At 35.9% G+C, this 26799-nt stretch overlaps 2 protein-coding genes across 5 annotated transcripts; one reads left to right on the plus strand and one right to left on the minus strand.

Annotated features, from left to right (window-relative positions):
• Positions 1 to 1051: 1051 nt before the first annotated feature.
• LOC137636395 (uncharacterized) lies at positions 1052 to 6177 on the minus strand. Its single transcript, XM_068368817.1, has 5 exons — positions 6047 to 6177; positions 5227 to 5547; positions 4866 to 5019; positions 3301 to 4694; positions 1052 to 2490 (listed from the first exon to the last, which is right to left on the minus strand). The coding sequence occupies exons 1-5, from the start codon at positions 6096 to 6098 to the stop codon at positions 1739 to 1741; spliced, it is 2673 nt and encodes an 890-aa protein (XP_068224918.1). The 5' UTR covers positions 6099 to 6177; the 3' UTR covers positions 1052 to 1738.
• Positions 6178 to 9035: 2858 nt separating this feature from the next.
• LOC137636398 (fibronectin type 3 and ankyrin repeat domains 1 protein-like) lies at positions 9036 to 25558 on the plus strand. Of its 4 annotated transcripts, none has more exons than XM_068368820.1 (13): positions 9036 to 9071; positions 9535 to 9667; positions 11367 to 11549; positions 12738 to 12839; positions 14206 to 14295; positions 16514 to 16606; positions 17750 to 17824; positions 17999 to 18103; positions 18918 to 19058; positions 19179 to 19277; positions 19792 to 20094; positions 22852 to 22985; positions 25340 to 25558. In XM_068368820.1, exons 2-13 carry the CDS (start codon positions 9583 to 9585, stop codon positions 25397 to 25399), a joined length of 1470 nt encoding a protein of 489 aa, XP_068224921.1. In that variant the 5' UTR covers positions 9036 to 9071; positions 9535 to 9582; the 3' UTR covers positions 25400 to 25558. The 4 variants fall into 4 exon arrangements, with proteins under 4 accessions (XP_068224921.1, XP_068224920.1, XP_068224923.1 ...); XM_068368819.1 differs by having other exon boundaries at positions 9045 to 9157; XM_068368822.1 differs by having other exon boundaries at positions 9058 to 9113.
• The last annotated feature ends 1241 nt before the right edge of the window (positions 25559 to 26799 follow it).

The following is a 26799-nucleotide window of genomic DNA, read 5'->3' on the forward strand; positions in this document are numbered from 1 at the left end:
ACAGTTTGAAATAATTGCTCACAATATCTTCTTTCCAATTTGCGTAAACCTTCAACTCTCTTCACAGGGTTACGGATTAACGGTCTCCTATCGTAAATGTAAATAAATTTGCTTATGAAGTAAACTCGTTCTAAGGGCTCGGCCAGACCAAGCGCGGCTAGCGACGAGGTAAGCGGCAAGAGGTTCCAGCTGATAATTGAAACTTTAGGTATCTTATGTAGGTGGCCAGATAGGAGTCGCGAGGCTTCCCGCGACTCCTATCTGGCCACCTACATAAGATACCTAAGGTTTCAATTATCAGCTGGAACCTCTTGCCCGCGACTCCTATCTGGCCACCTACATAAGATACCTAAGGTTTCAATTATCAGCTGGAACCTCTTGCCCGGGACTCCTATCTGGCCACCTACATAAGATACCTAAGGTTTCAATTATCAGCTGGAACCTCTTGCCCGGGACTCCTATCTGGCCACCTACATAAGATACCTAAGGTTTCAATTATCAGCTGGAACCTCTTGCCCGCGACTCCTATCTGGCCACCTACATAAGATACCTAAGGTTTCAATTATCAGCTGGAACCTCTTGCCCGGGACTCCTATCTGGCCACCTACATAAGATACCTAAGGTTTCAATTATCAGCTGGAACCTCTTGCCCGGGACTCCTATCTGGCCACCTACATAAGATACCTAAGGTTTCAATTATCAGCTGGAACCTCTTGCCCGGGACTCCTATCTGGCCACCTACATAAGATACCTAAGGTTTCAATTATCAGCTGGAACCTCTTGCCCGCGACTCCTATCTGGCCACCTACATAAGATACCTAAGGTTTCAATTATCAGCTGGAACCTCTTGCCCGCGACTCCTATCTGGCCACCTACATAAGATACCTATGGTTTCAATTATCAGCTGGAACCTCTTGCCCGCGACTCCTATCTGGCCACCTACATAAGATACCTAAGGTTTCAATTATCAGCTGGAACCTCTTGCCGCTAACCTCGTCGCTAGCCGCGCTTGGTCTGGCCGGGCCCTAAGGGAGTCCTGTTGCTGCTTAATTCTACTTGCTTTCAAGTTCCCAGATAGAACACAGATCTTCCATCAGTTGTGTTGACAAATGATTTAAATATTGCAATGTTTACATTCCAATTTCTCCGGTTGGGTTTTCCCGCCACCGGCTGTTCAGACAATTTGTCCGTTACCCTTTAATTATTTCTACGGTTCTTCACTATTAACCGTGTGATTTTCTAGAAAATTCTACAGAAATATCATTCTGTTTTTCATCATCTTTTTATAATCATTTATCAAAATAAAGTTTATAGTTATCTTTTTTTTTTTTTCATGGTCTGTGCTCCTGGCTGCACTGTTGTCTCCAGTCACTAATATCTAAGCTAAAAGCTAAGAAAACTTTCGCCTCTTATTTTTATTTTTAATGAAGCTGCACTTGTAATATACTCAGGACTTCATATGGTTTTTATGTTGGTTAATGACTAGAAATTTAACACAATAGTACTAAATTTGTAGTAGTCTGTAGTTTGTATAAGGCTACATCATTTACAAATTATTAGCAAATCTTTAAAACATGATTGACAATTGATTAACCTTAGGTTAGGTTAGGTTAGATTAAGTTAGGCTAGGTTGGTTTAACATGTCTTTTCAGTGTTCTATTTTTGGCCCATATACAAACTACAGTATTCTGAATTATAATTTTACAACCTAAACCTTAAAAGGAGTCTTCGACGATTTCTACACCGAGCCACAGGGGTCTCCATATTCACCCATCTGCCTCCAAAAGTAAAAAGTAAGAAAGACTGGGAGAGCAATTCCAAATAAAATCCTTGCGCCTCTTAGAACTCTTTTAGGGCTAAGGTAATCTGCCAATCCACAGGCCTTTCCTTTATTTTTAAACCAGCGACTGGTGGAGATTGGTTTTACCATACTTGTCGTTTGTTTCATTACAGTCCGGCTGGTGGCCAAGTGCACGAAAATTATGATAGAAACGTAGTTGATGACGAATAAATACCACCCGTCGATCTCCTTATTGTAAGAGGTTGTGGGAAGGTTGGACAAGGACTCGGTATAGAGGGATATAAGCACCAGCATCGTCGTGAGACTCATGCTTCCCCGCTCGGAGAAATTCTCTGAGTCGATGAATAGAGTTCCATAAGCAATCAGAAGCAGGAGGAATGTAGGGAAGTAAGTCGAAAGGAGTTCGTGGTCTATTCTCCTTTTTAGTTGGAAATCAATCTGTAATATGTGATTTGAGCCACTTACATTCCATTGCCCCACCAAGTACTCGCTCAGTTCAGTATTCCCAAAGAAATTCAGAGTCTTATTAATGATGTTGATACTGTTCAGTGGAACATTGGTGATTCCGATCTTGAAGTGACAAAACTGTTCGTCGTGAGGGTAACGTTTGAGACAAAACAGGCAACGGAGAGTTGGGTGCTGCGTTAGGTTATAGAGGATTGGAGATTCAGCCCCTGGATAGATGGTATCTGAAAAGACCCAGAGTCCTGCTTAATATTTTGACATCTAACAGAACTGTTTTAAGGCTAATTTGAAGAATGTTCTCTTCTTGATCATATCATCAGTAACTTTCAGCTTGTAGGCTGTTCAATTCTTCAACAATTTGCACCTAGAAGCAAAAACTGCTGAAACTTCAAGTATATATGGCAACAAAGGGCTAACTTAATATCTTGATTAAAAGGACTCGGTAATGAGTACCGTAGAATTGTAATATATAAACAGTGATAGGTTACAATGATGTTTAAATCAATGGAACGAATATGCCTTTCCTGAAAGAAAACCTATAGTGAATGTATCTCAGTAACTAAAATTCATCTACTTTTAGGTGAGCAATTGCAAGGCAATTTGAAATCAGAGTTTTTTTCTTACACTAGTTTGTAAATTATAATTTCACTGACTTTAGTGACTATATAGTAGTCACTGCAAAGATTCGAGGCTAAATAAGCCCCTCCCATGGATGATGTCATAGCCAATCAAGTCGTCTCCCACATTAGTAGTGGTCACAATACACCCCCTTGCACATTTCAAACCGTCAATGCGGAAGACAAAATGACTGGCTATGACGTCATCAGGACTGGGGATTATTTTACACAGAATCTTTGCCGTGACTATAGTGAATGCGTCAAAGCTATCATGAATTGGATCAGAAAACTAAGCTCAGTACAGTATGTAAACTTATGCCTTGCAGAGGTGATATATAATCAACATTAAAGTATTTAATTGCTTTACCTAGAATTAATTACTCAAAAGTGTGAAGAGATTACTAATGATCAGCTTACCATCTCCATTACTTTTCCCTTCAGTTGCTTTTTGAACCATCACCGATGGTTGGTGGTCGATGCTTCCATAGCTAGTAGCTGGAGAGATGGAAGTGTGAGGCACCCATATTGGCCAGTCTTTGCCTCGCTGTTTCAAGATAAGGTTAGCTTCTGGATCGGGCTGCAGATTTTTGAAGGATATTCGCTCTTCATACCAAATAATCTCAATGCTGAGCTCCAGAGAGACCGTCATTTTTAGCAAGTTAACCTCCACATGATAAATGTCCACTGCAATTGAGAAATCCATAGGCAGCTTTGGGGGTATGTCACTCATGTAAGCTGTCGGTAGTTTAATACGTGTACAGTTTTTTTCATCACTCCAGTCGTTACATTCCGGTATCATATTGCAGCGGCTTGTTATGTTGATGCAAGACCCGTCGTCACATGTGAACTCTTCCTCATAGGAACACTTACTCAACACCAACATCCTCGAGTCATCGCAAAGGGAAAGATTAGAGTTTTCTGCCTTCCACTCCATTCGCCCCACCGGCACAGTGGTGCAATATGTACTGGCAATTTGGCTGTTGTCGTCATTATTAATCAGGAACCATTTTGACTCATTTCCTGTTTGTATGCTCATCCCTGTCAACCCAGCTAGAAAATAATCACCATTTGGGTTTAAGGAAAAGACAAATTCAAGGGCCAAGCGCGTTTTGGGGGACTTTCCATTCTTGCACAAACCACGAAGATGAAAGATAGATCTCGAGTTAAGATACTCGCCAAAAAAACAGAAACTATCACAAGTTAAAGAGCTAAAAATTACTTCGTGAGATGTTAATAGCATCGGTGGTTCGTGAATAAAATCAGCGGATTGGTCAACACATTGGTTGTTGGTATCATCATTTGGCAGGGAATAGTTATTAATAAAATATTGAAAATGACCACTGTTAGTAATCCAGCCAAATCTATATGATGAAAAACTCGTGCTACACTGAGAACCAGATTTTTCTAGCCTGGTGGATAAATGTGTTAAAGATTTCCAAGTTTGGGGTCTGGCTAGGGACATCCCATAGATCTCTAACTTCTCTAAGGCCTCTTTGAATGGCATAGCTGTCTGAAAAAAGAAGACAGGTTTATCGAGTTCGTCGCAGTAGTTCTCGTGAACTTCGTTGACCTCACCATAGATTTCCCAAGGGGAAGAGACCCACGATATGATGTTTCCTGGCAGAATGGTACTTTCGCAGTTTTTCGTCTTCAGGAGTTCTTCTCTGGAGAGCGGTCGAGACCAAAAGAAAACTTGTGATATTCTACCCCGGAATATCTGTCCGAGGGGGAAGGTGCCTCCTAATTCGTCTTGATCTTGTCCCAAAATTAAGATACCATCTAACCAGAGTTTTGGTATGGGGTTCATTGGACTGCAAATAGAGCACATGTTCAGATGGAGAATAACTAGTCTGTCTTCCACAAACTGCCTTCTGTTGTGGTTTTACATTGAAATTGAAATGTGGAGGATCATCAGCAAAGTTATAAGTTCACAAAACAAACACGAGTTATAAAAGCAAACGGACAAAAGCTAAAGGACGTACCGTTGATCGATGAGCTCATTTTGTAGGTAGACGTTCAAGTTCCCTTCTGCGTCCCCCACCAAACAAACGTGATACCACATCATGGGATAGATGAAAGCCTGTATTTTCACGTGGTAGATATCGTACAAAATCCAAAGAACGCGTGGTATTACACCTGTCAGAAGAGAGTGCCAGGTATTCAGAATCCGTTAATATCTAAACAGGAGAATCAAATGCAGCCTGAATCTGACGAACATAGGATAAAGGAAGAGAACTGTATAAGTTTGGGTTTCGCATGACGGAGCAATAGATCTATCCTTTTAATAAGCAAAACTGAAAATGGGTGAAAAACAATGCAGAAATCAGTACTAAAGAAACTCACATATCTTCAGCATCATCATGTTGTCCAAAGTGGCGTAGCTGAGGATAGCGGGCAATGGAGTGAAGACCTCAACCTTAAAATCCACGCACAACGTAAACGCTTCTAAATAGGCCTTCGACACTTCTCCCCCGGAAAATTCCAGAGATATATTTCCCCGCTCGGCAATCTCACGGACCGTCATGGGTTCTTCTTCATCGTTTCTCACATCGGGAAGATCTCCCAGCTTCGTTTTGATGGCCGTTGTCACGTTCAGAAGAATGTAATTGTCCGTGGAAGCTCTTTTCTCCGGTTGCAGCTGGTACACTTGACTGCTTGTCAGTCCTGAAGTCAGGGAGAAGAAGAAGACGAATCATAATTCTTATTTCAAGAACAAGTGATGAAGCTAAATCTTGAAATTGGATTAGTGTACTGTATATCTATACATCTATATCTAGCTACTTATTAACAAATTTATCAATCTAATATATATATATATATATATATATATATATATATATATATATATATATATATATATATATATATATATATATATATATATGATAATAATAATTATGATAATAAATGGAGCCGTTTCTAGTCCACTGCAGGACAAAGGCCTCAAACATGTCTTCATTCATGTCTAAGGTTTAGCCAGTTTCATCACCACGTTGGCCATTACGAATTGGTGATGGTGGGAGATTGGAAAATCTAATCTGATCACTCACAGCAAACCAACATAGTATGGGTGACCCTACCTAATACAGCTTTGCTGATCATGGCAGAGAGAGAGAGAGAGAGAGAGAGAGAGAGAGAGAGAGAGAGAGAGAGAGGTACTTACCAAAAGATAACATGAAACACAAAGAGGCAAAATTGATAACAATATTCTTCATTTCTAAAACTGGTCAGAATTTGAATCCTTCAGTCACAGCTTTTACCCAATTGACCATCTCTAAATAACTGAGTGTCCACTTAGATAACATGGGTATGTAGGACCCCATTTGCCTTTCGTAAATATTGTTTATCGCTATGGTAACCGTGTTTACTCTTCTTTGTGTTCGATAGGATGATAATTTGGCTTAAACAGGGCATAGATTGATTTCCAGCCACGGCCTTGTTTTCTGAGCAAACAGCCATTCTGGAAATGAGTTTAGGTGTTTAATGGATTTTCATAGATTAGGCTCTAAGTAGGTTGTTGTTATTATTATTGTTATTATTATTATTATTATTATTATTATTATTATGATGATGATGATGATTACTACGACTACTGCTATTATTATTATTATTATTATTATTATTATTATTATTATTATTATTATGATTACTACGACTACTGCTATTATTATTATTATTATTATCATTATTATTATTATTATTATTATTGTTACTACTACTACTACTACTACTACTACTACTGCTACTACTACTACTATTATTATTATTATTATTATTATTGTTGTTGTTGTTGTTGTTACTACTACTACTACTACTACTACTGCTACTACTACTACTATTATTATTATTATTATTATTATTATTATTATTATTATTATTATTATCATCATTATTATTATTATTATTATTATTATTATTATTATTACTAGTTAATCTACAACCATAGTTGGAAAAGCAGGGTGCTATAAGCCCAAGGGCTCCAACGGGGAAAATAGCCCAGTGAGGAAAGGAAATAAGGAAATAGACTACAAGATTAGTTCAAGAATAATAACAACATTAAAATATATCTTTCATATATAAACAACAAATCTTCAAAATAACAAAAGAAAGATAAATAAAATAGAATAGTGTGCTCGTGTGCACCCTCAATCAAGACAACTCTACCCCAAGACAGTGGAAGACCATGGTACAGAGGCTATGGCACTACCCAAGACTAGAGAACAATGGTTTGATTTTGGAGTGTCCTTCTCCTAGATGAGCTGCTTACCATAGCTGAAGTCTCTTCTACCCTAACCAAGAGGGAAGTAGCCACTGAACAATTAGAGTGAAATAGTTAACAATGAAGAATATATTCTTTAAGGTTATATAAAGAATATATGAAGAATTTATATGTGAAAATAGAATAAACCATGATAAAGATTTCGATGATAATGAAAGTAACAATAACAACATCTTTGAAAATAGTAATAGTAGTAAAACTAAGCATAAATTCATTATAATTCATCTATTGTAGCCGTTAATAAAGACTCAAATTTCCTGATTTTTACTTTGCTTGCAGTACTTCCCTTGATTCTTTCTTCTCATTCACTTCTTTAGAAATTCTTGTAAACAAAATTACTTTGGAAATACACACTCTTGGATAAAGTGCATCCCCAGTCAGGTAGGCCTATTGCTCACCACGCCTCTCAGAGAACAGAGTGTTGAGTTGTTAACTACAAATAGACTCACGAAACAGCTATAACGATATTTCAGTTTTATCATGTTATAAAAGAAGCTATTGTATATATCATATCCACAATTTACTAATTTTAGTACTATTTTTCTGGTCCTATATTGCAGGGGAACCCTACTCACTACATGACCTTTCGTAATTCGTTTTATCGTATAGGCCTACATTCCAAGGCATCCAGCATTTCACATATTGCTCGTTTATTATCATGCCCACATTATCGAAACATTTAGAAAGCATGAAAGTCTTCAGTTTCCTCTTGAAAGTCTTAATATCTTTAGTCTTTTGGATGTCTAGTGAAAGCTTGTTGTAGGCCTATAGTCTTTCAGCACATCTGAAAGTTCTAGAACCTACAATAGACATAAACCTTGGTTCCAATAATTTGAAACCATCTGTAACTATAAAAAGTTTAAATATGCTCAATTTAAAAACAAATTTCAGGGGAAATTATGTAGATAATATGTATGACCTTTGCAAAGGTGAAGAAGATACTACTGAACATTTATTTTCATGCCCAAAATTAGGACAGTTAATGAAAGTAGACATAAGTGTAGTTTCAAAATTCTAGCAGGGATCTGGTTGCATTTATAAGTAGGCCAATGCCTTTGAAAGAAGAATTTAAAAAGTCTAAACTGACCACATTAGGTTGTCAAAACTGGCGATAGCAAGGTGCTATCATATCTGATTTTGAGGTAGAATGGGATAAAAGTAAAGATTGAGACTTTCATTATTAATTTATTTATGGTACAGGTTAAATAAGCTTTAATAGGACAATAAGATTAAGCCTAGAAGCTTTGCATCTCTCTATTTTGCGGAGTGAGCAGTTAGGAACCAAAAACCAGGAATTATCATGTCAACACGATATTATTATTATTATTATTACTAGCCAAGCTACAACCCTAGTTGGAAAAGCAGGATGCTATAAGCCCAAAGGCTCCAACAGGGAAAAATAGCCCAGTGAGGAAAGAAAATAAGAAAATAATTAAATGATGAGAACAAATTAACAATAAACCATTCTACAAACAGTAACAACGTCAAAAGATATGTCATACATAAACTATAAAAAGAGACTTATGTCAGCCTGTTCAGCATAAAAACATTTGCTGCAAATTTGAACTTTTGAAGTTCTACTGATTCAACTACCCGATTAGAAAGATCATTCCACAACTTGGTCACAGCTGGAATAAAGCTTCTAGAATACTGTGTAGTATTGAGCAATTCTCTTAAATATCCTGGACGTCAGTTATAACGATATCTTAATTTTTTCTTCTTATATAATAAGTTATCGTATATAATAAAATATGACTCAATCCTACGTTGTTGATGCATACAATAGAGACACCATATCCTGTGAAGGACGTCTGTACTCTCGAGCTGATAAGGTTAAAGGCGTCCACCGGATGGTAGTTAACTAAGTTCTTTAGTTTACCCTTGACTCCTTAACTTGCTATAACTACAGGTTCTTTGTGCTTCAATGTTTTAGTTGAATTCTCCAAAAAAAGTTTGTTAGTTGAATCGGTGGAACTTCGAAAGTTCAAACTTGTAGTGAATGTTTTTGATGTTGAACAGGCTGACTTAAATATATTTTTTTATAGTTTATTTATGAAAGATCTGTTTATTATTGTTATTGTTCTTGAAATATTTTACTTTAATTGTTCATTACTTCTCTTGTGGTTTGTTCATTTCCTTGTTTTCTTTCTGCACTGAGCTATTTATTTTTTCCTGTTGGAGCCCTTGGGCTTATAGCATCCTGTTTTTCCAACCAGGGCTGTAACTTAGCTAATAATAATAATAATAATAATAATAATAATAATAATAATAATAATAATAATAATAATAATAATAATAGTGTTTTCAATATATTTGTATATTTAAAGGCATTAAAGGTATATAAAAAATGTAAAATACTGATTGTTTTACAGATATTGACTGATCATAAGATATTTTACATCAAAGGAAAATAGTTGAAGATGAAATTTCAAAACCATTTGAATTTTTGGTTAGGCCTATTATCCACGTGGACTGGTGTAGTTCTAACGACTCCTGATAACAGAGGTAAGTTTAAACTAAGTTTCTGTAGTTTAAGTAGAAAACTCTACAGTTTAATCATTTTGCTTATTGTAGAATCTTTAGAAGACATTAATAAGTGTCTTAAATTCCTATGTTTTTTAATAATGCAGAAAATCCTTGGGCAAGTCTAAGTCTTATTTAAAAGAACAAACTAAAGTATAGTTTTTTATTTAAGGTTTTTATTAATTCTATTTAAAAGGTAAATTTGAATTTTCTTTTAGTGTTATGTTTGTTCGTATTTTGGATTACTTATACAAGTTTCATACAAAGCAGACATGCTGTAGTACTCAAAGGTAGCGTCCTTGTCTGGTGATTGCTAGACTGGGGTTCGAGTCCCGCTCAGACTCGTTAGTTCCTTTGGTCGCTGCATCCTCACCATCCTTGTGAGCTAAGGATGGGGAGTTTGGGGGAGCCTATAGGTCTATCTGCTGATTGCTAGACTGGGGTTCGAGTCCCGCTCAGACTCGTTAGTTCCTTTGGTCGCTGCATCCTCACCATCCTTGTGAGCTAAGGATGGGGGGTTTGGGGGAGCCTATAGGTCTATCTGCTGAGTCATCAGCAGCCACTGCCTGGCCCTCCTTGGTCCTAGCTTGGGTGGAGAGGAGGCTTGGGCGCTGATCATATGTAATATGGTCAGTCTCTTGGGCATTGTCCTGCTTGATAGAGCAATGTCACTGTCCCTTGCCTCTGCCATTCATGAGCGGCCTTTAAACCTTTAAACCTTTAAGACCACACTTCAATCTTTCTATAGTCAATTTTTTTTAGGGAGACAGGTTTTGCACCGACTCGCAGGGGTGCCCTTTTAGCTCGGAAAAGTTTCCTGATCGCTGATTGGTTGGACACGATAATGCAAACCAATCAGATAGCAGGAAACTTTCCCGAGCTAAAAGGGCACCGCTGCGAGTCAGTGCAAATGCGCCTCATTGAAAAAAAATTAGTATAGATCTGGGGTAAATATAGTTTATTTTATTTATTAGAAATTTTGTTTATTTTGGTCTGAAATACGATAATATAAAGCAAGTTTTATGATTTAAGAAATTATATGGTTTAGCGTTACTTTGTCAGGGGTAAAACCGGTTTGGAAGCAACATAGGGTTGAGACATGGTAGAGTAAACTATACTCAATTTTTTTTAATGAGGCGCATTTGCATTGACTCGCAGCGGTGCCCTTTTAGCTTGGAAAAGTTTCCTCCTATCTGATTGGTTAGAATTATCTTAATTATCTTGTCCAACCAATCAGCGATCAGGAAACTTTTCCGAGCTAAAAGGGCACCCCGCGAGTCGGTGTAAATCTGCCTCACTAAAAAGAATTGACTATAGGTAAGGATGAGAATCCTAGGTTAGGTTAGGTGTTGAGCCGTAGTTAGGCGATGTTGTTGTGTTAATATACTTTTACAAATATGCTTAATTTCAGTCAAAACTTTTGAAATTTTACAAATTCTGTCCCAAACGAACTACGAAAATTCCATTAATAAAAATTTCATAACATTGCTAGTACAGTGGTAACGTTTTGCCTAGCATTCGCATGGCAGCAGATCGATCCCAGCTCGGGACCGTGAGTTTAAGCGGTTTAGTGGGAAGGCCACTGCTGTGCTTGGGCAACACAATGGGGTGGCTTGCCTGGCTGACGTTCTGGTGAGCATCAATTCAGATGAAACTTTTAACCTTTAAAATGATTCCGTAGGTCTTCCAGCACCGACCTTGCATGTCGTTGGAGTGACTTTCGACTCGGTTGATTTGCAATGGGACTACGAGGGCCAGGCCCCTCCCGAGGGCGTCACCTTCATGTTGAAATACTGGCAAGCCCACAGTGAAGACCGCGTGGTTAATTCTGTGCAAACCACGAGGAATTTCCACAAGTTAAACGGTAAGAAACGAGATTAGGCCTTCTTCTTCTTCTTCTTCTTCTTCTTCGTCTGCATCTTTTCCCACTTCTATGTGGGGTCGACGTTTCTGGCCAGCTTTCTCCACCTACCTCTGTCCCACACTTCATCACCGGTTAATCCCTTTGATCGAAGGTCATCCTTTGATACAGTCCATCCACCTTCGCTTTGGTCTCCCTCTCCTTCTCGTTCCCTGTACCTCCATTTCTATCATTCTCCTCCCAATATACTGTTCATCTCTTCTCATGACATGACCATACCACCTCAGTCTACTTTCTTCATCGGTTAATCCCTTTGATCGAAGGCCATCCTTTGATACAGTCCATCCACCTTCGCTTTGATCTCCCTCTCCTTCTCGTTCCCTGTACCTCCATTTCTATCATTCTCCTCCCAATATACTGTTCATCTCTTCTCATGACATGACCATACCACCTCAGTCTACTTTCTTCATCGGTTAATCCCTTTGATCGAAGGCCATCCTTTGATACAGTCCATCCACCTTGGCTTTAGTCTCCCTCTCCTTCTCGTTCCCTGTACCTCCATTTCTATCATTCTCCTCCCAATATACTGTTCATCTCTTCTCATGACATGACCATACCACCTCAGTCTACTTTCTTCATCGGTTAATCCCTTTGATCGAAGGCCATCCTTTGATACAGTCCATCCACCTTCGCTTTGGTCTCCCTCTCCTTCTCGTTCTCTGTACCTCCATTTCTATCATTCTCCTCCCAATATACTGTTCATCTCTTCTCATGACATGACCATACCACCTCAGTCTACTTTCTTCATCGGTTAATCCCTTTGATCGAAGGCCATCCTTTGATACAGTACATCCACCTTCGCTTTGGTCTCCCTCTCCTTCTCGTTCCCTGTACCTCCATTTCCATCACTCTCCTCCCAATATACTGTTCATCTCTTCTCACGACATGACCATACCACCTCAGTCTACTTTCTTGGATCTTATCTGATAGTTCTCTTAACTTCTGTGGTACCCCTAATTACCTCATTCCGTATCTTATCTCTTCTTGTCACCCCACACACCCAGTTATCTTTATCAGTTTACTTGTTTACCAAAGTCATGGCAGTATGTTTGAAACAGTTTATCTTTAAATTATATAATTGAAGTTTTTTGTTCCCAATGGAGACTATTATAAAATAATCCATTTTCTCAGGTTTCATGCCGATGACGGAATACGGCTTTCAAGTGTCAGCGGTTGATGAAAAGCAAGTTGGAACTCCATCAAACGTTTTGTTAGTCACAGTGGCAACCATCAGTAAGTTATTGATATTACTCATCTCTATACAACTGATTATCTGATAGATGAAGCCTTCTGCGGTTATGCCAAAAACACAAATATAGAATTACTTAGGAAAAGAACTTTGCAAATACCAGGCGTAGACCTAGGATACCACTAAACTAGACATATAAGTTTTTATTTATTTATTAATTACATATAGGCCTAACTACCCCCAAAAAATAAAGAGCAATGGGAGGTGGGAGTCTATGTTATTTGTATATTAAACTAAACCAAAACTCAGAGCAATGCCAAGTGTGAGTCTAGAAAAATTAGTACTAAAATTAAAGGTAGAATTCAGGGCTCCAAGAGAAGCATTGAGACTAGGTTTAGAAGTTCTCACAAGCGAAAATAGGGTCTGGATTCCACTCTTAATATATTTTCAACCTAAATTTGACTACCTCATCTTCTTAATCATAGATTCTATACTATTTTAGGATATAAATGATCCTTAATAGATTGATAGACCTACAGAATATGAGCTAGTTTATATCTAATGTAGTTCATTCATTTCCTTGCCAAGCTGGACTTTAGAAGCTCAAACTTACAGTGACTGATTTTATATTGAATATGTTGACATGATTCTCTCTTCAGTGTTTATATGTAATAGATAAATTATAACGTTACCAATCTTAAGGTATTTTATAGTTTCTACCATTACTTTCATTTATAGTTTATTTATTTCTTTATTTCCTTATTTTCCACTGTCTTGGGTTGAAGTTCTCTTGCGTGAGGGTACACTCAGGCACACTATTCTATCTGTTTTCTTTCCTCACTGGGATATTTTCCCTGTTGGAGCCCTTGGGCTAATAGCATCTTACTTTTCTTGATAGGGATGTAGCTTAGCTAATAATAATAGTAATAATAATAATAATAATAATAATAATAATATATTATTATTATTATTATTATTATTATTATTATTATTATTATTATTATTATCTAAGCTAAAACCCTAGATGGGAATGCAGAATGTTATAAGCCCGAGGGCTCCAACAGGGAAAATATCCCAGCGAGGAAAGGAAATAAGGAAACTGCAAGAAAAGTAATGAACAATTAAAATGAAATATTCTAAGAACAGTAACAACATTAAAATAAATTTTTTATATATAAAAAATAGAAACTTTAACAAAAAACAGAAGAGAAATAAGATAGAATAGTGTGCCCGAGTGTACCCTCAAGCAAGAGCACTCTAACCCAAGACAGTGGAAGACCATGGTACAGTGGTTATGGTACTACCCAAGACTAGAGAACAATGGTTTCATTTTGGAGTGTCCTTCTCCTTGAAGAGCTGCTTCCAGTCATTCCAAGACTTTGATTCCTGATATAGAGTTTTTATTAACAGGTTTTTCGCTGTTGAGAGCCGTTGAACGTGGCCATCTCAACGTGGTTAAAGATTTGTTACAATTGGATCCTGACATTGATGAAGGAGATGGTGAGTTGAAATTAATAATGACGTTTATACATACATACATATACCAAGGCACTTCCCCCAATTTTGGGGGGTAGCCGACATCAACAAAGAAACAAAACAAAAAGGGGACCTCTACTCTCTACGTTCCTTCAGCCTAACCAGGGACTCAACCGAGTTCAGCTGATACTGCTAGGGTGCCACAGCCCCCCCCCCTCCCCCATTATCCACCACAGATGAAGCTTCATAATGCTGAATCCCCTACTGCTGCTACCTCCGCGGTCATCTAAGGCACCGGAGGAAGCAGCAGGGCATACCGGAACTGCGTCACAATCGCTCGCCATTCATTCCTATTTCTAGCACGCTCTCTTGCCTCTCTCACATCTATCCTCCTATCACCCAGAGCTTTCTTCACACCATCCATCCACCCAAACCTTGGCCTTCCTCTTGTACTTCTCCCATCAACTCTTGCATTCATCACCTTCTTTAGCAGACAACCATTTTCCATTCTCTCAACATGGCCAAACCACCTCAACACATTCATATCCACTCTAGCCACTAACTCATTTCTTACACCCGTTCTCTCCTTCACCACTTCGTTCCTAACCCTATCTACTCGAGATACACCAGCCATACTCCTTAGACACTTCATCTCAAACACATTCAATTTCTGTCTCTCCATCACTTTCATTCCCCACAACTCCGATCCATACATCACAGTTGGTACAATCACTTTCTCATATAGAACTCTCTTTACACTCCCTTAACTGACTCCAACACTTTGCTACCTTCATTCACTCTCTGACGTACATCTGCTTCCACTCCACCATTTGCTGCAACAACAGACCCCAAGTACTTAAACTGATCCACCTCCTCAAGTAACTCTCCATTCAACATGACATTCAACCTTGCACCACCTTCCCTTCTCGTACATCTCATAACCTTACTCTTACCCACATTAACTCTCAACTTCCTTCTCTCACACACCCTTCCAAATTCTGTCACTAGTCGGTCAAGCTTCTCTTCTGTGTCTGCTACCAGTACAGTATTATCCGCAAACAACAACTGATTTACCTCCCATTCATGGTCATTCTCTCCTACCAGTTTTAATCCTCGTCCAAGCACTCTAGCATTCACCTCTCTGACCACTCCATCAGCATACAAGTTAAACAACCACGGCGACATCACACATCCCTGTCTCAGCCCCACTCTCACCGGAAACCAATCACTCACTTCATTTCCTATTCTAACACATGCTTTACTACCTTTGTAGAAACTTTTCACTGCTTGCAACAACCTTCCACCAACTCCATATAACCTCATCACATTCCACATTGCTTCCCTATCAACTCTATCATATGCTTTCTCCAGATCCATAAACGCAACATACACCTCCTTACCTTTTGCTATATATTTCTCGCATATCTGCCTAACTGTAAAAATCTGATTCATACAACCCCTACCTCTTCTAAAACCACCCTGTACTTCCAAGATTGCATTCTCTGTTTTATCCTTAATCCTATTAATCATTACTCTACCATACGTTTATATATATATATATATATATATATATATATATATATATATATATATATATATATATACTGTACATATATATATATATATATATATATATATATATACATATTTATACTGTATATATATATATATATATATATATATATATACATATATATACTGTATATATATATATATATATATATATATGTATATATATATATATATATATATATATGTGTGTGTGTGTGTGTATACTGTGTATATACATATATATATATATATATATATATATATATATATATATATATATATATGCAAGTATACATTGTATGTATATACTATACATATGTATATACATATTGATGTAACTGCACATATACACTATATATATACATATACAAACATGTATGCGTTATTCATTTATTAGTTTCAGATATATTTCTTATACATTTTTATTCAATTGTAGTTAAGCATTGCCAATTTTATCTAGTAAATCACTTAGTGGTTTAGATTACATTTTAGTAATTCATATTATTAGATAATTAACTTGAATTACCACCGGCTAATTAACATATATAACTTTATTTTACCAAGTTTCAATAAGAAAAATGAATTTCTGACTTTTTGAAATCAAAATCTCCTTGCTATATTTGAAAGTAAAACCTCTAGAGATATTTTAAAGAAATTGCAATTCTTGCTAAAACTATGACCCCTTCGTCAGGCATGTACCTGAAGATGGCCGCTCAGATGGGACATTTGGGCGTGGTGCAGTACTTACTCGCAGAGGGGGCAGACCCAGACGCTGACGAAGATGGTAATTATATGGGTTGTTAATAATATTGCTAAAGAAGCAGAGATAATCAGCATAATTTGTTTAGTTGCCTTTGGTTGTATGTAACTCTTTTTCTGGGATTTTTGCATATCTGAAGGTTGATAATAATAATAATAATAATAATAATAATAATAATAATAATAATAATAATAATAATAATAATAATAATAACTTTTGGAAAATTGCACATCTGTCATTCTCATTCTGCCTAGGTACCATTTCCACACTGGATAACTTTCCAAATTGGTGTTCTAGCATTTTGCTTTTCTAAATAGGATTGCAGCATAGCTACTACTACTACTACTACTAATACTACTACTACAGCAACTAATAATAATAATAATAATAATAATAATAATAATAATATCAAAAGAGGCTACTCTACTCCTTTTCTTGTTAGCTCTGACTCTCTTGTCACCTGGCTTCTCATTCTACTGTGTGGAACCTTTCTAGCCAGTCGGCTTTAAGCAAGTTCAGCACGATCTCAAAGTCTAAAAAGAAGATCTTGAGAGATCCAACCTTCATGACTCAACTGTATTCGTCTTTCTTCACTCAACGGATCAATTACTGCACTTTAATTGTTCAGTGGCCACTTTCCTCTTGGTAAGGGTAGAAGAGACTCTTTAGCTATGATAAGCAACTCTGTTCTTGGGTAGTGCCATAGCCTCTGTAAAATGGTCTTCCACAGTCTTGGGTTAGAGTTCTCTTACTTGAGGGTACACTCAGGCACAGAATCTGTTTCTTTATTTTCTCTCCACACTGGGCTATTTTCCCTGTTGGAGCCTTCAGGCTTATAGCATCCCACTTTTCCATCTAGGATTATAGCTTAGCTAGTAATAATGATAATAAAAATAGTCTTGGGTAGTGCCATAGCCCATGTTTTGGGTTAGAGTTCTCTTGCTTGAGGGTACACAGCCACACTATTTTATCTGTTTCCTTATTTCCTTTCCTCAATGGACTATTTTCCCTGTTGGAGTCCTAAGGCTTATAAATCCTGCTTTTTCCAACTAGAATTATATCTCAGCAAATGATAATAATAATCATAATTTAAGTTTTCACTATATCATTATCATTGTTCTTGTTTTCTTGTTGGGGCTGTTCTTGATATTACTTTATTTTCTACAGGAGAAGCTGTTCAGGAAGCAGCCAAGAATGGGCACATAGAGGTGGTGAGAGCTCTTCTCGAAGCTGGAGCCGATGGTAACATTTATCAATTTTATCAGTAATATCTATCATAAATGATATTCAAATTCAGTATTTTTTTATGAGTTGGCTTACAATGGAGTAATGAGTAACCTCCCACTCCCCTTCCTTGACCATCATTGATTCAAGTCTTGCATTTCTATTTTTTTGCAACTTTTTTTGCAACCTCAGCTAATGTTGGCGATGGGATCCACTGGGCGGCAGCGAATGAGATGGCTGATATTGCAATATTGTTGCATCAGTATGGATCTGATGTCAACAAACCCTTACCAGAAAGTAAGTAGGTGTTTCGTATAATATACATAGATATCATGTTACGTAACAGTTGTGTACATGTACTATTAGTTATGTTATTGCGTCGCTAAGTATGCAAGATTTATAAAGTGTTACTATAGCTAGCGCCTTATGTACTGATTTTATAATAACCCCCGTTGTTCACATTCGCGGTAAGGTTGGGTGTTTTAACTACTGTTCCTTTGCAGTTGTGTGGTGAGATAAGTCTCCAAGTTTTTGCTTATATTTGGCAGGTATATTAATTTCCTCTGTTAGATTAAGCAGGGTTTAGTCCGACCTAAGCCTTACCCCTTGAGTAGGCCGTAGGTGTGCTGTAGCAAGTAAAGGATCATTCAGGCCCGTAAGTGTACAGTAGCAAGTAAAGGATCATTCAGGCCCGTAATTGTTCTGTAGCAATTAAAGGATTGATCAGGTCCGTAAGTGTTCTGTAGCAAGTAAAGGATCATTCAGGCCTGTAAGTGTGCTGTAGCAAGTAAAGGATCATTCAGGTCCGTAAGTGTGCTGTAGCAAGTTAAGGATCAACCAGGCCCGTAATCATGCTGTAGTAAGTAAAGGATCAATTAGGCCCGTAAGTGTACAGTAGCAAGTAAAGGAATACTCAGGCCCGTAAGTGTTCTGTAGCAATTAAAGGATCGATCAGGTCCGTAAGTGTGCTGTAGCAAGTTAAGGATCAACCAGGCCCGTAATCATGCTGTAGTAAGTAAAGGATCAATCAGGGCCGTAAGTGTTCTGTAGCAAGTAAAGGATCATTCAGGCCCATAAATGTACTGAAGTAAAAATTCCTTCCCCTTCTAAGGACCTTGGAAGGACCCCGAGACTAACGAGGACTACGGATTCGGTTGGACTGCAATGCACGTGGCAGCCAGATGGGGGAAAACATCTATGGTCGACGTTCTCTTCAAGCTAGGGAGCGATCTGGCCGCTAGGGACCCCAATGGTCAGTTGAACTAACTTCAGTTATATCTAGTGAAGGTACAGATGATTATTGACACAATTGTTTATATTTGGAGGCTCACCTGTTGTACCTCTTCTTGTTATTGTCTCTGTGTCCCCACAGGCGACACTCCCCTGCACATCGCTGTGAAATATCCACAGATATGGTTCGTCAGAGAACTCTTGAAGTACTGCCCGGATCTTACGCTTAAGAACAATGATGGTATAGTGAGGACTTCTTGAGTTATTTTCAGCCTTTTAGGAGTATTTGTTATGCATGTTACAAAGATGAATATTTACTTCATAAATAAACCTGATACTAACGACAAAAACACTCTTCCCTTGTCAGCTTGAGACCGACATGAATGTTACTTCTTTGGCTCGCTACACATGAGCGGATTGATACCGCATGGTTTTGTCTGAACGGTTTAGAAATCAATGAAAATCAATGAGGCCTTTTACATGCTGTCCGCCTGGAAGAATTTCCGAGCGGTAGTGATTTACTAGCAGCATGCAATGCCAACCTGCGTGGTTCCAGTTTAGAGGCTCATAGAAACTACATGCCAGCTAGGGAAAATCATCACACGTAAAGACACGCCTCCTAACAGTCAGAAATATTTCTGGACGGAAAAAATCCGCTCATGTGAAGCGAGCCATTTTTCACTGGATTTCAGCCCTGGTCTTTAATCTGGGTATGTGGTTGATGTGAAAATTACCTCTCTAACCCCCACTCACAGGGAAGACTGTGATTGACCTGGTGGAGGACCTGCCCCATGCGATCTACAGTAGTCTGAGTTCAGAAGAGGGTATCAGGCTACGCCATCTCGTGGCCAACATCACGCTGGAAAAGATAAAGAATTATAAGAGCACCGAGGATGCTGCGGCTGCTCTCGAAGATGACATCGAAGCCCTGGTCGAAACCAACAAGACCATCAGCGACCTCGTAGATGCCGTCGCTTCTACGGATAGCCATGTAGACTACGTTCTGCAGGAGCTCTTCGAGGACACGGTTTACCTGGAGATCGAAGACGCTTTCGCAGGTGAGTTTTTATTACTATTATCAAAATAGATCTGTCATATATAAACCATAAAGAGAGACTTATGTTAGCCAGTTCAACATAAAAAACATTCTCTGCAAGTTTGAACTTTTCAAGTTCCACCGATTCAACTGCAAGATTAGGAAGATCATTCCACAAACTGGTCATGGCTGGAATAAAACTAATAGAATACGGAATTTACCTCTAGAATTCTACAGATTTGGTTCTAAAGATTTGATCTTCAGTGAAAATTTAAAAAAAAATGTAAATATGTATATATATACAGTATATATATATATATATATATATATATATATATATATATATATATATATATATATATATATATATATATATATATATATATATATATATATATATATATATATATATATATATACTTATCAGTCACAAAACTGCACGTGACATATATTAAAGGGTAAAATCCACAGGAAACAGGAAAGGAAAAGACCAGATACCAAGCGCTTTCGTGTATTACGTACACTTCTTCAGGGTACAAAGTGAAATAGAACATAAAATCATACAATAAAGAAACCTAACAAAACTGAAATAAAAGCCACAAACTAGCAAAGCATCATCAGTATGCTAAAATAACAAACAGTCGTTAAAAATGAATAAACAATTGTAGTTTAAAATAAAATACTAGTAATATAACAATCGTTAAACTAAATGTTTACATTGTACTTCCTTACAATTTCATTAACAAGATGAGTGTCTAGTTTAAAAAGACCAGAACTGAGATTTAAAATTTGATTATTAAAATATTTAATAAAAGCAGATTCAATAATATTTCTTTTAACAAGATTTTTACAAAATAAATTCTCTGAGGAGTTTTCCCAGTCAATACAGTGGTTAAAATCGTTCATGTGGACAAACAAGGCACTAGACATTTGTCCTGTCCTAACTGCATAACGATGTTGTTTAATTCGGTTGCTAAGCAATTTTCCGGTTTGACCTACATATTTCTTGTCACAACCAGTACATGGAATTATGTAAATAGAGCCACTATTACAATTTGGAGAATTATTTATTAGGACATTCTTTACCGTTCCTGAACTTTTAAAAACTAAATTTACTTTGAATATTTTCAATAAATCTTTTATATAAGCAAAGTTTTCATTGTATGGAAGTGCCAGCACATTCTCATTCTTAAAAGGTTCCCTATTCTTGTCGGAATAAAATATATGCCTAGCTTTCCGTAGAGACTTGTCAATTAAAACTTTAGGATATTTTAATTTAATTCCTATGTCATTAATTCTACGAAATTCTGCGTCTATAAATTCGGGGCTGCAAATCCTTAAAGCCCTTAAAAACATACTTGAAAAAACAGAAACTTTTACACTAGTTTGATGGTTTGAATAAAAATGAATGTGGGAGCAAACATTAGTAGGTTTCCTGTAAATATAAAAAACAAAGCCTCTATTATTTCTATGCACTAAAACATCTAAAAATGGCAATTTACAATGATTCTCTTCTTCAATAGTGAATTTTATGGAGTATACTAAACTATTTAACTTTTCCAAAAAAATATTTAGATTCTCATATGTAGGCCAAATACAAAAAATATCGTCAACATAACGAAACCAAAGAACCCCTTTAGGCAAAATCGCTGGCAACAGTTTTACTTCGAAAAATTCCATGTAAAGGTTACTGAGTACTGGGGATAGGGGATTACCCATTGCCATTCCAAACTTTTGTAGGTAGTACTTTCCATTAAAAACAAATTTACAGTCTTTAACACATAATTTTATCAATTCAATAATTTTGTCATAAGATAAAGGTAAAACATGCTTACTTAATTCTTCGGATAAAAATGTCAATAGATCGTCAACTGGAACCTTCGTAAATAAAGACGTTACATCAAAACTTACCATTTTAAAGTTAAAATCAATGCGAGCACTAAGCAACTTGTTAACAAAATCTGTATTATTCTTTATATGTGATTGGGATATATTTCCAACAATAGGCATAAGGACTTGCACTAACCGCTTCGACAATTTGTATGAAACACTACCAACTGAACTGATTATTGGCCTGACAGGGTTATTAATCTTATGAGTTTTAATAAGACCGTACATATACGGTAATGTGGCACATTGAGAAGAAAATTGCTTAATGAGTGCATCATATCCTTTCAAGATGGATTTTAATTTCCTATTGAAATTACTATTTACAGTTTCTAAGGGATTTCCACGTACTTCAGAATAAGTTTCATTATCCGACAACAGATTATCCATCTGATGATGCTTTGCTAGTTTGTGGCTTTTATTTCAGTTTTGTTAGGTTTCTTTATTGTATGATTTTATGTTCTATTTCACTTTGTACCCTGAAGAAGTGTACGTAATACACGAAAGCGCTTGGTACCTGGTCTTTTCCTTTCCTGTTTCCTGTGGATTTTACCCTTCCTTATTTATATATATATATATATATATATATATATATATATATATATGTATATATATATATATATATATATATATATATATATATATGTGTGTGTGTGTGTGTGTGTATATATATATATATACATATACATATATATATATATATATATATATATATATATATAATATATATGTGTATATATATATATATATATATATATATATATATATATATATATAGATTTGATACATTTATACATTGGTGTGAGTTTTCTTTACCTCTGTTTTCCTTGTAAGGCCACGAACCGATCCTCTGTGCATTATTAACCTCATAGTACTTCATTTGTTTCCACAGACCACCTGTGCTCCTCGGAATGGGCCAGCGGCGAATGGAAGGCCAAACTGAATGTGAAGTATGAGGCCGTATGCGTCTGCGTCCAGGGCAAAGGACCCACGCTCCAGTTTAAACCTTTCCCCAAGCAAAAATCGGTAAGTTAACAGTTAATATTATTGTTATTACTTGTTAAGCTACAAGCCTAGCTGGGAATGCGGGATGCTATAAGACCCTTAAGGGCTTAAATAGGGAAAATAACCCTGTGAGAAAAGGAGTTAAGGAAACCTAAAGAATAGTGTGCCTGAGTGTACCCTTGAGTAAGAGATCTTTAACACAAAAAAGTGGAAGACCATGGTTCAGAAGCTATGGCACTACCCAAGACTATTGTCATTATTACTAGCTAAGCTATAACCCTAGTTGGAAATACAGGATGCTTTAAGGTCCATAAGGACTCAAATAGGGAAAATAGTCCAGTGAGGAAAGAAAGTAAGAAAACAGATGGAATAGTGTGCCTGAGTGTACCCAGAAGTGTGGAAGACCATGGTACAGAAGCTATGGCACTACCTAAGACTATTATCATTATTACTAGGTAAGCTATGACCCTAGTTGGAAAACTGGATGCTATAAGGTCCATATGGGCTTAAATATGGAAATCAGCTCAGCGAGGAAAGGAAATAAAGAAACAGATAGAATGGTGTGCCTGGGTGTACCCTCAAGCGAGAGAACTCTACCCCAAGACAGTGGAAGACCATGGTACAGAGGCCATGGCACTACCCAAGACCAGAGAACAGTGGAAGACCATGGTGCAGAGGCTATGGCGCTACCCAAGACCAGAAAACAGTGGAAGTCCATGGTGCAGAGGCTATGGCGCTACCCAAGACCAGAGAACAGTGGAAGACCATGGTGCAGAGGCTATGGCGCTACCCAAGACCAGAAAACAGTGGAAGTCCATGGTGCAGAGGCTATGGCGCTACCCAAGACCAGAGAACAGTGGAAGACCATGGTGCAGAGGCTATGGCGCCACCCAAGACCAGAGAACAGTGGAAGACCACGGCGCAGAGGCTATGGCGCTACCCAGCTACCCAAGAACAGAGAACAGAGGAAGACCACGGGGCAGAGACTATGGCACTACCCAAGACCAGAGAACAGTGGAAGACCATGGTACAGAGTCTATGGCACTACCCAAGAAAGGGGAACAATAAAAGAGCATAAAAGATAAGTATTTAGAGTTATCATTATGAATATATATATAGTCTTTTCAAGATAACTTCTGGTTTCTCTGTATCATGCATCATTATAATTGAATTAACAGCATATTGGCCAATTGTTCTTCATAGCCACGACTTTCCATTTAATTGGTTAATAGAAAGATTGACAAAAAGCAATGGAGTTAACCTGCATTGTTTGTTTTCTAAAGATATTAAAGTTTCACAAGACATTCAACCTATATTTACATTGTAGATTTATTTAGCAGTTTGTTTGTGGAAATTCCAACGTATACACCAATAACCGTGAAAGGTTAATTTCGTGGAAGGTAGCTCTCTTCGTTGCAGAATTTCGTTAAAACAAATATCAATTTTATTTATATCATATTTAGGCTTTTAATTAGGTATCTCACATATGTAATAAAGAGCTACGCGTCTTTATGGATATATATATATATATATATATATATATATATATATATATATGTGTGTGTGTGTGTGTGTGTATGTGTGTATATATATAAATTATACAAATATATATATATATATATATATATATATATATATATATATACATTTATATATATATATGTATATATATATGTATATAAATATACATATATATATAAATGCATATATATATATATATATATATATATATATATATATATATATATATATATATATATATATATATATATATATATATATATATATATATACATATATATATATATATATATATACATATATATATATATATATATATATATATATATATATATATATATATATATATATATATATATATATATATATATATATATATATATATATATATATATATATATATATATATATATATATATATATATATATATATATATATATATATATATATATATATATATATATATATATATATATATATATATATATATATATATATATATATATATATATATATATATATATATATATATATATATATATATATATGCATATATATATATATATATATATATATATATGTATATATATAATATATATACATATAAATATATATATGCATATCTTTCCTATCACGCTCAGCGGCATTGCCAGACGTAGGACTACTCGGTCTCTCACCGTTTTGTCGGGTAGGAGTGGGAGGGCGTGGGAAGGGTTGAATCTCTGTGTGTGTGTGTGCGTGTGTTTGTTTGTGTGTGTTCGTGTACACTAGTGATATATAATTTTTAATAATTTCATATCGTTTTCCAAAGTACAATTTAAAGTGATTAAATGACTTCTATTTTTAATTTCAGTGCACTGAGAAACCACCGCTAGCAGATGAGTCACTTCGTGAAAGCGAAAAGTCAAAATAATATTGCACAATTCACAATTTTTCATAGGATATATGAACTGTAATTCAATAGGATACATGAAGGAACTGTATTCCATATACCAAATGTTTGATGTCATTTTTATATTAGTATTGATTTTTAATTGCTTTCAAGATGTTTTTTATTTGACATAAATGTGCAAAGATGTGTAAATAAAACTCTAATAAATCTAAAATATTCATTAATTAACATTAATCCTATTCTTCTTTATGGTTAAGTAAAGTTTGTTAAGGATTCGAACAACGTAAATTTCGAAAAAAAAAAAAAATTATTCGAATATCTTGTAATTCGATCAATTGTAGATTCGAACAATTACACATTCGAACAATTGTTTTCGAATAATTGGTTTTCGAAAAAAAAGTTTTTCGAACAATTGTCTTTCGAATAATTGGTTTTCGAAAAAAAGTTTTTCGAACAATTGGTTTTCGAAAAAAAAGTTTTTCGAACAATTGTCTTTCGAATAATTGGTTTTTCGAACAATTGTCTTTCGAATAATTGTTTTTCGAAAATAATGTTTTTCGAACCATTGTCTTTAGAATAATTGGTTTTCGAAAAAAATGTTTTTCGAAAAATTGTCTTTCGAATAATTGTTTTTCGAAAAAAATGTTTTTCGAACAATTGTCTTTCGAATAATTGTTTTTCGAAAAAAATGTTTTTCGAACAATTGTCTTTCGAATAATTGTTTTTCGAAAAAAATGTTTTTCGAACAATTGTCTTTCGAATAATTGTTTTTCGAAAAAAAGTTTTTCGTAAAAAAGTTTTTCGAACAATTGTCCTTCGAATAATTGGTTTTCGAAAAAAAAGTTTTTCGAACAATTGTCTTTCGAATAATTGTTTTTCGAAAAAAGTTTTTCGAACAATTGTCCTTCGAATAATTGCTTTTCGAAAAAAAAGTTTTTCGAACAATTGTCTTTCGAATAATTGGTTTTCGAAAAAAGTTTTTCGTAAAAAAGTTTTTTGAACAATTGTCTTTCGAATAATTGGTTTTCGAAAAAAAAGTTTTTCGAACAATTGTCTTTCGAATAATTGTTTTTCGAAAAAAGTTTTTCGAACAATTGTCTTTCGAATAAATGTTTTTCGAAAAAAAGTTTTTCGAACAATTGTTTTTCGAAAAAGTTTTTCGAACAATTGTCTTTCGAATAATTGGTTTTCGAAAAAAAGTTTTTCGAACAATTGTCTTTCGAATAATTGGTTTTCGAAAAAAAGTTTTTCGAACAATTGTCTTTCGAATAATTGGTTTTCGAAAAAAGGTTTTTCGAACAATTGTCTTTCGAATAATTGGTTTTCGAAAAAAAGTTTTTCGAACAATTGTCTTTCGAATAATTGGTTTTCGAAAAAAAGTTTTTCGAACAATTGTCTTTCGAATAATTGGTTTTCGAAAA

This window comes from Palaemon carinicauda, unplaced genomic scaffold (genome assembly GCF_036898095.1).
Source record: "Palaemon carinicauda isolate YSFRI2023 unplaced genomic scaffold, ASM3689809v2 scaffold286, whole genome shotgun sequence".
Lineage (NCBI taxonomy): Eukaryota > Metazoa > Arthropoda > Malacostraca > Decapoda > Palaemonidae > Palaemon > Palaemon carinicauda.